The 13,670-nt window shown below is 40.9% G+C and overlaps 1 protein-coding gene across 2 annotated transcripts in view; it reads right to left on the bottom strand.

The window, feature by feature from the left end:
- necab1 (N-terminal EF-hand calcium binding protein 1) overlaps positions 1-13,670 on the bottom strand; it is a 53,468-nt gene that overhangs the window by 22,868 nt on the left and 16,930 nt on the right. For both annotated transcript variants that reach the window (XM_086279390.1, XM_086279391.1), the window contains exons 6-8: positions 9,623-9,759; positions 3,336-3,457; positions 2,012-2,088 (exon numbers count right to left, since the gene is read on the bottom strand). In XM_086279390.1, coding sequence (XP_086135516.1) covers positions 2,012-2,088; positions 3,336-3,457; positions 9,623-9,759 — 336 coding nt within the window. The remainder of the gene's footprint in view (positions 1-2,011; positions 2,089-3,335; positions 3,458-9,622; positions 9,760-13,670) is intronic.

The raw sequence follows: 13,670 nt of genomic DNA, 5'->3' as shown, positions 1-13,670 counted from the left end.
ATGACCGTAAAAAAACCCCACGAAGAGCCGAATCGGGCCAACCCACGGCGACCGCTCGAGTACGGAATTCAACTAGGTACTCCGCAATACTGCGCCGCCCCTGACGGAGCCCCAGCAACTTCTGCGCGGTATCGTCCTCCGATACCGGAGGGGAAAACGTAGCCTGGAACTCCTCCAGGAATTCATCGTAATCGCAATCACGAATGGGGTGAGAATTTAAGTAGGCTTCAGCCCATGCTAGAGCACGCCCCCGTAACAATCCCACGAAGTGGGAGATCTTAGCAGCATCCGTGGGGCGTGCGACTGAAAAACAAGGAGCACTGGAAAAGGAACCCCCCACACAGGTCCAGCTCCCCGTGGAAGGGTTCCAGCGGCGGAGGTGACACGCCGCGGTGCACGGGGTCGGACGGCCTAGTTTGTAATTTATTCTGAGTGTCACTGAGCTCTTGACAACGGTCTTGGAGAGACTGGAGCTGCTGATCGTGGCGACCGAGAATAGCGCCCTGTTTATTAATAGCGGAGCGGAGTGGATCTGCTGGGTCCATACTGGCCAGTCTGTACTGTCATGAACCGAAGTTCCGAGCGCAGGCAGGACCCAGTAGCAGAACACACACACTAGGGTAGGAGCGAATAAAGAAAGTAATATTTATTGCAACTAAAGGTGTCCCGTGAGGGTAGCCTGAAAAACAACGTATGGAACCAGAAGAAACCGAGGGACCGCGCAGGGAACGCCGAGAGCGGGGCTGTGAGAGGGGTGATAGCCGGGCCGAGTGAACCAGAGGGGGGTGGAGCTCCAAAAGGGGTCGAGACGGCGAAGCTGATGGTGAACCAAATCTCAGGCGGACAGGTGGACAGGCAGGTGGCTCGTAAACAAAAACACGCCGAGTTGTGATCGCTGAGAGGCGACTACGGACTGGCGTGGAGCAGCAGGTAGGGCAGGATTAAATAGTCCACCTGATGATCGCCTGGGATGGGATGCAGGTGTGGGGTTAGCAGCCACGCTCGTGGGCGTGGACATCCCAGCAGCACCCCGGACGCCGGGCCGCGGACCATGACATCATCTAGGGCAATACACCTAGGAAAGAATCTTCTGGCATGCCAGAATTGAAGGAGTTGAAAAATTGAAGGAGTAACACCTGTGTAGATGTTCATCTACAATGAGAATAAGCTGTGGCTGGTTAAACTGCATTTTTAGATTTAAAACATGTTTCAATAAAATATTGTTGTTGAATTTTGCTGTCTTTTCAAGTTTTGCATTGTGTTATTGTTTTGGCCATAAGTTTAACAGTTTTGAAAACAGTATGTAAGCACATGCAAAATGTCCTGTACGTACAAAGATTTTTGGCAGGTGTTGTGTCTGAGTGAGAAGATAATTCATGAAATTTGAGAGATGTAGTCATTGAATGCATTTTGTGCCAAAACAATGATAACTGATCCTCAGTTTAGCCCACATAGACTTCTGTTGTGCTCACTGTGTTAGGAGTTTTGCAAACGTGACCTAAGTATTGAGAAATGTGTCCTAGCGTCTGTAAAAAACTGTAATCATAATAATGCTTTGAAAAAAATGAGCATTTAGAGTCAACTGGGGTTTAAATTTCAGATATTTATATTATTCATATTCATGCTTGGAGTTGTTCACAGTCTTACACTTGTAATGTAAACAGATCACAGCTTTTCTGGGTTTGCATGTCAATTTATTTTATCTACTTTTTACACCACATTTCATGCAGAGAGCAGCCATGATGGTTTGTGTGCAGCTGGTGCTGCCTCTATACGTACATATGTGCATGTGTCTGCATGTGGGTGGGTGTTGTTGGACGAGTGAATATGTTGACACAGTTTTAAATCCACTTGCCATAATCTCAGGTTAGTTTCAGAAAATGATGCAAAGCTCAGATGGTTGAAACAGAGACAGGAGAAAGATGCGAAACAGGAAATGTCAGAAAGAGACCCACAAGAAGAAGGTAGGAAGGAGAGGAGACTGGAAAGGCTGAGCGAAAGGTCAAGTAACCTTTTGTTCTAGGCGGTCGATAAGTTTCTGCAGTCTGTTGACCTGGATTATCCACTGGCTGTCTTCATCATAAACACCTGGAGGGGAGAGAGAAGCAGAGAGAAGGATGGATTTCAGTCAGAAAGGTGGGGATGAAAGGTGCTGCATACATCGACTGTATTTTAAACACTTTCCATTGACTGCCTCAACAGTCACTGTTGTAAGGGGTGGCGGTGTGCCAGGAGGCATTTTAAGGATCCCTTTCATGTCATGCGACAAGAAACCAGGCCAATCAATGAGAAAAGCTTTGACCACTGTAATCGAAGTTCCTAGATGCTCTGTCGTTTTTTTGCAGATCTCCTAGCAACCACATCTGGCGCTATAATCCAGGTCGACGGTTAAAAACGTATAACAATGAAAATAAAAACCACTGGAAACATGTAACTGTCGTAGATAAATGAATATTTATCAGGATTCTAAGCAGAAATATTATAAAAATCATACCTAGATTTCATATTTATTTAATTTGAATCAGGTTTTATGACAGTTAAGTAAAATCTAGATGCAAACTAAAAAAATGAAGAAATTGCAGGTGATGGCAAAACAACTCCAGGAACAGCTAAACAAGCTGAAAACTAAAGCAGGTTGATTGATTGTATAGTAACTACAGTCCTGTACAATGTCAGAGCTTGTGGTAAACAGCACATACTGTGTAGTAGTATCTGGAGTTGGTTAGTAATAGATTATAGAACAAAAGAAGTAACTCAGATTATAGAAATAAGCAGCCATTAAGAAGCCATTTTTTCTCACTATAATTGACAGTGACTACGTAAACATAAAAAAAGCTTTGTAGATGTAATCAAAGTCAATAGCTGACCCCTAATTTGACCCTGCACCCCTGCTAAACTGATATTAGCAGGGGTGCTAATGTTAGTATGCTTTAGCTGCAGAGCCAACAACAGGACAGCCAATTACAGTGCGCTCTGCAGGTACTGCATTGAGACTTGCCACTGACCTCCAAATATGTGCAACCTCAAACCTCCACCTGTGCACCAGATAAGTGGCTTTGAAACTAAACATAGAAACACATGTGGTCACAGCCTTCCTCCACCTCAAGCTCCCTCTGTGTGTCTCACTGCACTGTTTCTTTCACACCTACATGACCTTCCTTCCCCTCCTGTGCTCTGCTCTCCCTCGGTGTGACTCTGGTCCAGCAGCTTTTTTTTGCTTCTGGCAGAAACAACGCAGGATAACCCAAGGAATGAATCACAGTCAAACATAACGCAACACAACATGGTGATGGAGAGTTATTTAAACATAAAAAACATAAAAAAAAAAACCCCACCTGAACTGACGAGGCTAAAGAGAGGGTTGTTGGGGGAGAGGCTGTTGTTTCTCTGAAGCCTCCGATTAGAGCGACGACCCGACCACTGGATGGACAACACCTCTGGCTTCACAGGACCCTGTCTTGAATCAAAACAGGCCAGTAAATATCCTAAGCCTCACATATTTCAGCATACATTTTTACTTTTTTTATGTTTTTCTTAAAAAATGTCAAATCACTGAAGGACACACTGCATCACAGCCCTCTGTAAAGTACACATGCTCTTTCAGCACATGTCGTATGTGGTGATCACAAAATTACAGTTAAATTATTTGTTTTTTTCTTCTATTTCTTACAATCTGTGATGAGAATCAGGTGTCTGGAGCCACAGTTGTCTTGACTTGCTTTAAATTTCTATGTAATGCTGGTCTGACAGTGATACTAATGGCAGTGACAAGGTATGTGCACCTACAGGGTGTCTTCACCTAAGATTTATCTTACTGCTGTCAAGTTGTTGGTTCCCATACTTTGAAGGGACCTCAGGGTGTCTGTGAGCAGGCTGCGTGTGAACATGCATGATTGTGTGCATGTGTGTGTTTGCGCCCGTGTGCATGCATGTGCGTGTGTACATAGCATGTCATAATTCTATTTTGAACTCGTTCTACATTTTAAATACCCTACATGCTCACTTCTTTTTCAGTTCCAGGACTATTACCAGATACAGTCACATGGAAAAAAAGGTCCTGTGTAATCAGAGCATGCAATTATCAGAGTAACTACAAACCCAGCCAAACAAGAAATGATTGCTTACAGTACGTTATTGCTTCTGTATTCTGGTTTACTTTTGTTAAAAAAATGATGGCATGCTGTAATCACGTGTTTTTCTTCATCTGCAGTTGTGTTTAATAGCAAGAAAACCAACAAAGCCTTTGAAACTGAAGTTTTATAAGGGAGAATGAACAAAAATTTCAGGAAGCTGATGTTGGAGACTGATGGCAGATGAACAGCAAAACACAGTAAAACATTATTACTGCTAAAATGGAAGCAATTTGAGGTATAAGACCAACTTATACTCTAGATGTAAACTTTACAAACCCTTCACTTACTACAGCAGCAGGAAGGAAAAAGTGAATTAAGGAAATAATAGAAAAATAAAAAAGGAAAAATAAACAGTGAGAGTGGTATACACAGACATACATGTATATTTTAGCGCCATCCTACACAGTGGCCGTAACAGCTTATTGCTGAAGGAGCTGCTCAGGGCCTCCAGTCTCATGCAGGGGTGAGAGGTGTTACCTATAATGGGTATGAGCTTGGCTAACATCCTCCTCTCACCTACCTCCTTTATAGAGTCTACGGGGCTGGCCTGGACACATCTGGCCCTCTTCACCAGTCTATTAAGCTATTTTCTTCCTTATTCTTCTTTAATTCAAAAGAAGACTGAATCTGTTCTTTCAAACATGTTTAAACGTTTACTTTGATTCACACAGAAAACATTTTACATGGGATACACTTGTTTTTCAAGACTGTGTGATCGAAACTTTGTTTTTCAACTGTAACTGTGCAGTATTCAGGAGTGCACTCATTTCAGTCTTAATGTAATGACTTTTGAAACAACCAGGTTTTCTTCAGCTTGATCTGCTCTTGTTGGGAAGAGAGTGGTGGGACATAGCACAGTTTTTAATTCACAAGCTGTTGTCTAATACATCTATACCACTGAGACTTGATGAGGACAAACTGGGAGGGGCAGATCCCTTTTGATCTGCCAGTGAGTCACAATCTCACCTACATCGCTGCTTTAATTGCTAAAACTTTCAGAGATATCTAACAGATCAAAGCACAACAGCTTCCCCATCCACATGTTCCTCCTACAGTTTTTATGCCAAGTGAGGAGGAAGGAAAAGAGGTTTCGAAGCTGGAGAGCAAAGTGCGATCTCAATGCTCATCTTTTTCCAGAGAGAATGATGAAAAAGATAATGCTAACCCAATAGGAAACATAAAGCTCTTGAGCCATTGTTATGGTCCAAGCTCAGTTCTGAGTAATACCATCATAGCCTATTCACATATACCTACAACTGAATACAAAAACCTATTTTAAACCACCAGAGAGAACCACATCTCCGAATGTTTGGAAGGACGGAGCAATTCAAACGCACAAGGCAATTTCTCCAGTGAGACGGCTGCAGGAAGAGGAGAAGCTGCTTGGGGAGCGAGCGACAGTCACACTTTGAAATGACGTGAGAGTGAAAGAACGATGCATTTGGAGGGAAGACAGTCTGTGAAGGTCTCCTTAATTTAAAGGTTGTTTATCCCAGCGCATTATTTTCTGCCAATGAGAATAAATGTCAACATAATTATTGTGTGAAACAAAATATTATGGAAAGCAAAACTGTATCAACCCAAAAATATAACTGGAAGTAAAATGATTTGATGGTGATTTGGATCTTTGGTTGCGATTTCGATAGCTGCAGATGTAACGTGGGAAAACATAAGAGACATAATGTGGCTAAAGTAGTAGACTGAAGCCACCCCTCATTTCTCTACTGTTTCCTATTTTTATTTCTGAGATGAAAAATGAGAAAACTGGTTTAGTGAGCTCTTGAAACATGTACAAACATACGTGGAAATGCAGTATATAAGGCAAAAGCAGAGACTGTGCAGTTCTAATGAGCTTGGAAGTCAATAATTGGAGCTTGGAAAGAAAAGTGACTGGACTTTGAAGTTTTTTGTTTTTTTTTAAATGTTCAACCTCTCATCAGTTCAAAGTCACTATTGGGTATTAGGCCACCTTCATTTTCCAACACAGCATAAACTCTTTGGGAGGTTTCTGGTAATTTGTAGTCCTTATGAATAGTTATCCAGGCTTATTGAAGGACATTCAAAGCTCTTCTTTGGATGCTTGCTGCCTTTAGATGATCCCACACTGCTTCAGTAATGTTGAGCTCCAGACTCTGTGGAGGACAATCCACGAGTGATAAAGTTCCATTGTTTTTCTATCAAGGTTTCCTTTGGCTGCATTGGTAGTCTGTTTGGGATCGTTGCCATACAGAAAAATAACCTGTTGCAAATCAGATCTTTTCCAGATGCTGTAGGATTTTTGTTTAAAATCTGGTTGCACTTCTGTGCACCACCACCACCAGCTGAAATGCAACCCTGAACAATGACAGAGCCTCCATCATGCTTTACAGATGGCTGTAGACGTGCACTGCTGTGCCTCTTGCCTGACCTCCTCCGTACAAGCTGATGAGAACTTGAACGAAAAATTCCAAATTTAGATTCATCACTCCATCAGACTGGTTGCTTCTGATTTTCTGTTTAGTTTCTGTGTAATTTGGCATACCTCTGCCTTTTCTCCTTGTTTTGTTCCTTAAGCATATTCTAGTCAGCCACCCTTCCACTGAGATCGTTTCTGATGAGGCTTCAGTGAACAGTGGATGGATCTACAGATGCATTTCTCAGGTCCTGTGTTGGGGTTTTTGCATCAGAGATTCTTAGTAGCTGCATCCATGGTATGAACTTTAAAACCCTACTTCGCCTCACTTTTGAGTTACTGTACTGGGTGTCCATGTTTTCTGCCCTGAGGGTCAAAAATGAGCATAAATAAAAATTTTGATTTTGGAATCACTTGTGTCATTCTTTCTGAATCTGATCACAAATGTCAAGGAAAATTCTGTATGATTTCCAGCAGAAGGCATAACAATAATTAACATTGTTCCTGTACTGCACTCCAAAAGCCTCTCAGTGCTGGAGTGTCACATGTTTGTCAAAGATACCAGCTGCTCTCCACTGAGCTTCAACCTTTGCTGCATAAAGATTAAGGTGGCAAGAAAAAACCCCAAAAGGACTTAAGGACTGCGATTAATGTGTTTGGAATACCAAAATCCAGCATCCAATAAGCACTTAATTAGAAACATAGCAAGAGTTTGCAATGGAGTGTTTTCAGCAATATGTTTCCTCCGCAGAGACCGAAGAGCAATTAGAGAAACACAAAACAAGGACAGCCTGGAATAAAAAGACAAAACAAAACAAATGTATTATTTAGTAACAGTTCAATTTCAGAATCTGTTGAATGCAGGTTTGGTTGCAAATGGCAGCAAATTGTTGCTCAATTGTTGATCTGAGATCGGTGACAGGTGCATCATTACCTGTGCTTTAAACACACCAGGATTATAATGAACACAGACATGACCTGCAGGGGACACCCATCTACATCCACACTCACACCATATATAATATGTTGCACGCTGGTGAGTCATCCTCACTAATGAGGCATGTCTGATTCCTGAACGCAGATCCAGACTGATCAAATACTTTGAGCACATGCGGGAAACAGAGTCCACTAAGAACATGAGCCTCGGGTTGAATCATCACTCCTTCACTTTTCACGCTCAGAGGCGAGTATTCATTAGCAGTCAGTGCATTTAGAAAAATTATAATAAGATCATGACCACATTAAGGTCATATTTTTAACATTCTAGTATTCATAAACATGGCTTGCAGTAGTAAAAACAAACTGCCATTTTTGCACATTGCACAACAGTTGTGACAACACAGCAGCAGAAATCCAACAACCCTGATTCTGAAAAACAATGCTGTATAGACTGTTAATAAAAGCAGTGATTCCCAAACCACATAAACCCATATTTCATTCACAACAGAAAACATATCAAATGTTTAAACTCAGAAAGTCTACCAGTTTAAGAAAAATACTAGCTCACTTTTAAATTAAAGGCAGGAATATGTCTCAAAAATGTTTTTTCAGGGCCATGTTTACCACTATGTAGCATCCCTCCTACTTTCTTCAGCAGCCTGTAAACAGGGAACTGAGGAGAGCAGCTGCTGGATATTTGGGAGAGGTTGTCCCATTCTTGCCTGATAGAAGAGTCTAGCTGCTTAACATATGTTTTGTTTTATGATGTTCCAAATGTTTCAGTTGGTGAGAGGTCTGGACTGCAGGCAGGCCAGTTCATCACTCTTGTACTTCAAAGCCATGCTATTGCAATAAATGCAGTATGCAGTTTAGAATCTTCCTGCTGAAATATGCAAGGCCCTCCCTGAAAAATCATCTGGATGTTATATGCTGCATATGTTGCTTTAAAGCCAAATCCAGATGTGTAAGCTTCCAATTTCACAGGCACTGTAATGTACCTTGAGACTATCAGAGATGCAGGCTTTTGAGCTGAGCGTTGATGCTGGATAGTGCCTCTCTACTTTAGTCCAAGGGATGTAGTGTCCAACATTTTTCAAGAAGAATTTTAACTTTTCCTCAGAAACGGATCATTCTGTTCCCATGCAGTGGGAACAGAATGATCCTTCAATACAATTTCTTTAATACAATACTACCCAAAGACCTGAAGATCGCAGGCATCAAATATTCATCCCTGGCCTTGTTCCCTGTGCACAGGGAGCAAGGCTTTACTTTTCCAGCCTTTTGTTGCTCTTGTCTCAGTTTTCTTAGATGTGTTGTTAGCATGAAATTCAAAATGAGCAAATATTCTTCATGAATCAGTAAAATATCTGAACTTAAACATTTGATATATGTTCGGTATATTAAATCATATCAAATTAGATTTCACTCAGTGTTTTTTTTATGCCATTCTACATTTAATCATTAGTCATTATTAATCTCTGGTTATATTTCACAACTTGCTTTTTGTTCTGCATTCCTGCCCTTACCGCTGGCGGTTTCTTGTTACCAAGTGCTCGCTCAAAGGGGTTTGTTTGATTTTTGGGGTTTCTCTGTACTATTGTAGGATCTTTACCTTAAAATATTAACCACCTTGAGGTGTTGTTGTGATTTGGCACTATATAAATAAATTGAATTGAATTGAACTGAACCGAACTGAAATATTTATAAATATTTTTATATATATTGTATTGTATTTTACACTGCACTGACTGATCTGGCACCATTTGTTAACGCAACATTTGGCACCTTGTCTGTGCAAAAAGAAAGAGAAAGAGCTGAAAGATTCTAAAATGCAAAAGAGAACTACAATAGATGTTTTAGCTCAAACCAGCACTGTGCTTCAGTTCTCTCAGATATTCCTTCATGGAGAACGAGTTAATCAGATAAATTAGGACAAATAACTGCTGGATTGCAACAGAAAGCAGGTGTGTTTCACAAACACTTAAGAAGAACCTATGCTGGCATCAAGTCTAAAATGTGGGAGGCAAACTGGTGTGTGTGGTTTAAAAAAAAGTGAGAGCTGTAATTATTGGTGCTATTGTACAATATATTCTGCCCAAGTTTGAAAGACTAATTGTGTGTGTGCGTGTGTGAATGACCAGGGGAGGTTTGTTCTTACTTCTCCTGGCGAGTCTGCTCAGCTGTGGTTTCCATGGCACACTCGAGTGAGCTTTGAAGTGAATGAAGCTGATTGGTAGTCTCCTTCAGCAAGAAGCGGGTCACAAACTGCTCCAAGTGGGTGGACTCCTGATAATCCTGTCAATCAAGGCGATTAGAGGAGGACAAGTTAGAGTAGGAGGCATGGTGAAGGAGGGCCGAACGAGGAGAGCTGTGACACGTTTCACATGCCAGCCGGGAGTCACTCGACGCCCAGACCTCCTCTGCTAATTAAAAGATGCCCACGAGATCATTCATTTAGAAAAGATTACACAACAGTGCTGCTGGAAAGAGAGGAGAAGAAAGAAGCAGATGTCAAACCTTTGGTCTTCTTATTAACTTATTTAATAAAAGAATCCCTGTTAGCTGTGTTTGATCCACCACACTAGACTGATGTCAGCAATGTGTCAGTCGACGTCGAGTTAAATGTAGGATGGAGAGCTTAACCCGAGTCGAGTTTAACGACAGAATGTTTCTACAAAGTGAAAAGTGAATTCTTCCACTTAACATTTAACAACGTTACAACTCATTCTTTGTTTATGTCATGATTTAAATGGAGAATTATGTCCATGAACAAAAGCTTTCAGCTAATATTTTATTAATGTTGTTGACATACTTGTGGTATGGGCAAATGCTTTGATGTGGTAACTGTAAATGCAGGTGGATGATATACTGTAAGATAAACCCAACTTGACTCAGTTGAGAAAGCTGCAAATGTGGGTAGTTCATATATTTGCTTCTATCTGAGATCAGTCATTTTTATTTGAATAAATCTTTTTTTGGCTCTTTGGATCCAGGATCCGTGTTCACAAAGAAGCAAAAATCTAAACAGGAGGTGACGGCACAGAAAATGACAGGAGGTGATTTAATAGGAACTGAACTGCTGGTATGTGTGTGTCAACACTGATATACAGTTAGATCCATCATTTGTTGGACAAAAACTCTTTTGTTGTTGTTTTGCCTCTGTACACTGACATTCTGATTGTGCGCTTTAATTCAAGAGGTTTTGCAAAAAAGAATTACCAGTTTTATAACCGGACTTCATTTTCAGAGGTTCAAAAATAACTGGAGAAACTAATATATTTGTGTTCTAAATATAAAGATTTTAATCCTTGGATGAAAATTGTTTGCAGTCAATGGCTGCTCTGCTGGCCCTTTAATGCAGCCACCTTTAGTTTAGATGCGTGGGTCTCTCTTTCAGTTTTGTCTTCAGTCACTGAAAGCTTCTCTGTTGGGTTGATATCAGGTGACTATCTTGGTCATTGAAGAATATCCCTTGAAAAACTGTTGGATTGCTTTTGCACCACACTTTGGGTCATTATTGATGTTTGATTGATATTTATTTATTCATCCAGTCATCACATATTACACAGACTGTGTACTGTCCATATTTGGTTAAATCTGAGCAGAGAGATTAGCGCTGTACACTTCATCGTGCTTCTGCAAGCAGTCACATCATCAATGAACACCAGGGACCCAGTTCCACTGGCAGCAATACATCCAAATACTATAATATCATGTAGATCAGACATCATGTTTGACAGATGATGTGATATGCTTCATATCATAAGCCGTTTCTCTCCTTCTGCATAATTTCTCTTCCCATTATTTTGGTACAAGTTCATCTTGGTTTAATTGGTCCAAATAATTTTTACAGAACTGTGAAGACACTTTTATTCAGGTGAAGTCTAATCTAGCCATGCTGTTCTTTGGTGTAAACAGCGGTTTGTACCGTTTTGTTAACCTGCTGTAGTTTCCTCTATTATGAAGGTATCAGTTGATTGACCCTGACAATGTTACATTTACCTCTTTGAGATTGTTTTTTACTTGGTTAGATGTTGTGCAGTTGTTTTTCTTCACAACGATTCTGTCTGTTTGTGAAGGTTCTCAGTCATCCAGGTCATCGTAGCCTAGAGCGCTTGGAAAGAAATGCATCTGGAAATTTCTTGCAGATGTTTCACCTCTCATCCAAGAAGCTTCTTCAGTTCTAAGAGCAATTGGTGGACAGTCCTAGATTTTAAGCCCAATGGGAGTGTCTAATCACACATGCAAAAGTCACAATCAGGGTGTGGGTCACAATCAGCCAAGGTTTCAGGTAAACCCATTGTGAAACCCTAACCTGTCATGTGATTTACTGAGGTCAAATGGCGCAGGATGTGAGTGGGCGTTAAGGTGTCTGGGAGGGGATCTCAAAACTGGATTATAGACGGCAGACAGTTGGTGTCGTAAACCAGCCCTCTGTTCAAAGATGGTCATTCACAGTGGACACAGATGGCTTCTTTCACTCCTCTTTCAAACCACTTGTCTTCTCTGTCCAAACTGTGAACACTGGCGTCCATAAATGATTGACCATTGTCTTTACGATGCAGATGAACAGCTGAGTCTTGTCCCGTTGAAGTGGCTCTGATTCTTTAAGGCCTTTTGGTGTTGCTGAGCTGATAATCAGAATGGACCAGACTTTTGATTTTTACTTCTCCTTGTTGCTATCTGATAAACTCTCTTGCTTGAATCAACACGTCTTTGATCTTATAGTGAAAGCTCTAATGAAAAGTTGTCAAAGACAAACCAACTCCAGAGCTTTTCTCTGCTTATTTGCAATAAAACACCAAGGACTCAGCTCTGATCTGTTTCCCAACTGTACATTTCCTTTTTGGCCTCTGAAAATGGGGGCTGTGTATAAAAGTGGCTGCAATTTTTAAACATATAAAACAAAATATATGTGAAACCCTGTAAGTTAAAGCTGGAAGTCTGTAAGTACACCTTTAAATACTTTGAACTCTACTTTTAAATGTGTTATGGGTAAGAGGTTAGCAAACATTTTCCAATTTACATATTCCGAAGCTCTATTTATCCACATGGTCACTATTTGCTGCCCCTTTGGTTTGTTTTGATCTCTACTGACTCCCCCAAAACATGTCAGGCTGCTAACAGCCTGAACACATTCATTAGTCTTCGCTCCGTAGGGTATTTATTTATCAGAGAGAGAGTGAAAGGGTCTAAATGATGATAAAACAGTGTTCTCAGTCATGTGATACCATGTGCATAGTCGTGATACTATAAACATACACATGCAGTATTGAGAAGTATGACTTTAAAGAATTAAATGTGTTATTTTTGCGGCTTTATAGCTGTAAACAAACAGCATCAATCACCACCTCTTAATGATGCATCCTTTCTTCGGATTGGTGTAACAGGTGTTTGCCTGCAGTTATTTATGAGAAATAACATGTTTATATTTCTGTTGTGTTGGCAACAATCAGCTTCTTGTCATTTTGTGAGTCAGAGTTGGATATTTTTTCATGGCAGGTTGGAAAATTAGACTCAATGAGGTTTTGGAGAGATGTCATTTGTTATGTGTGGAACAGCACAGCAGGGCTAAGTGCTGTTTTGAATCTAATCAAAGGAGAGTGAGGGATGGTCAGCACAGCAGTTTGCTGTTTGCATGGCAGACCTGCTCCTACAGTTCTGAGGACCATGAGCATTCGTACACTCCACTTACAATGAGGCATTTGAAGGCAAACGCTAATGCAACTTGGATTAGAGAGTGCGTAATGCATGCATCGAAGCAAAACAAAAGATAGTGTTTCTTTATTTGGGTAACTGCTGTGTTTTTCAGTAGTACGATGAAAATGGCTGAATTTTAAAAGCTGGATTTGTTTATATGTTGTGTACATGTGTGCGCAGACACACTCACTAATTACAGTTTGTTGAGTGGGTGCCTACTGGGAGAGAGATAAACTCTTAGCAGCTCCTCTAGCATTCAGATCATTAAGACTCTTCCCCATCAGTCCTTTTAACAACATACATACACAAAACCATATGTAAGCAGACTAGATTAGGAGTACAGATAACACAAAATCTCTGCAGTGTTTGCAGTATTACTTTTTTTTAAAGTCTCATTATCTCTCATGCACAGATATTGTTTGATCCCCTGGCAAACACGCACACATGTACACACCTGCACACATGCCTGCGCGCTCGCTCAGCCAGAGTGAGTCACGACAAAACTG

Source organism: Aulonocara sp. 'chitande type north' Nkhata Bay, linkage group LG22 (genome assembly GCF_057382095.1).
Source record: "Aulonocara sp. 'chitande type north' Nkhata Bay isolate Kocher_YH1m ecotype deep benthic linkage group LG22, A_spYH_male_GT1.1, whole genome shotgun sequence".
Taxonomy (NCBI): domain Eukaryota; kingdom Metazoa; phylum Chordata; class Actinopteri; order Cichliformes; family Cichlidae; genus Aulonocara; species Aulonocara sp. 'chitande type north' Nkhata Bay.
The sequence above is the reverse complement of the archived record's forward strand: the minus strand, read 5'-3'. Positions and strand labels throughout refer to the sequence as shown.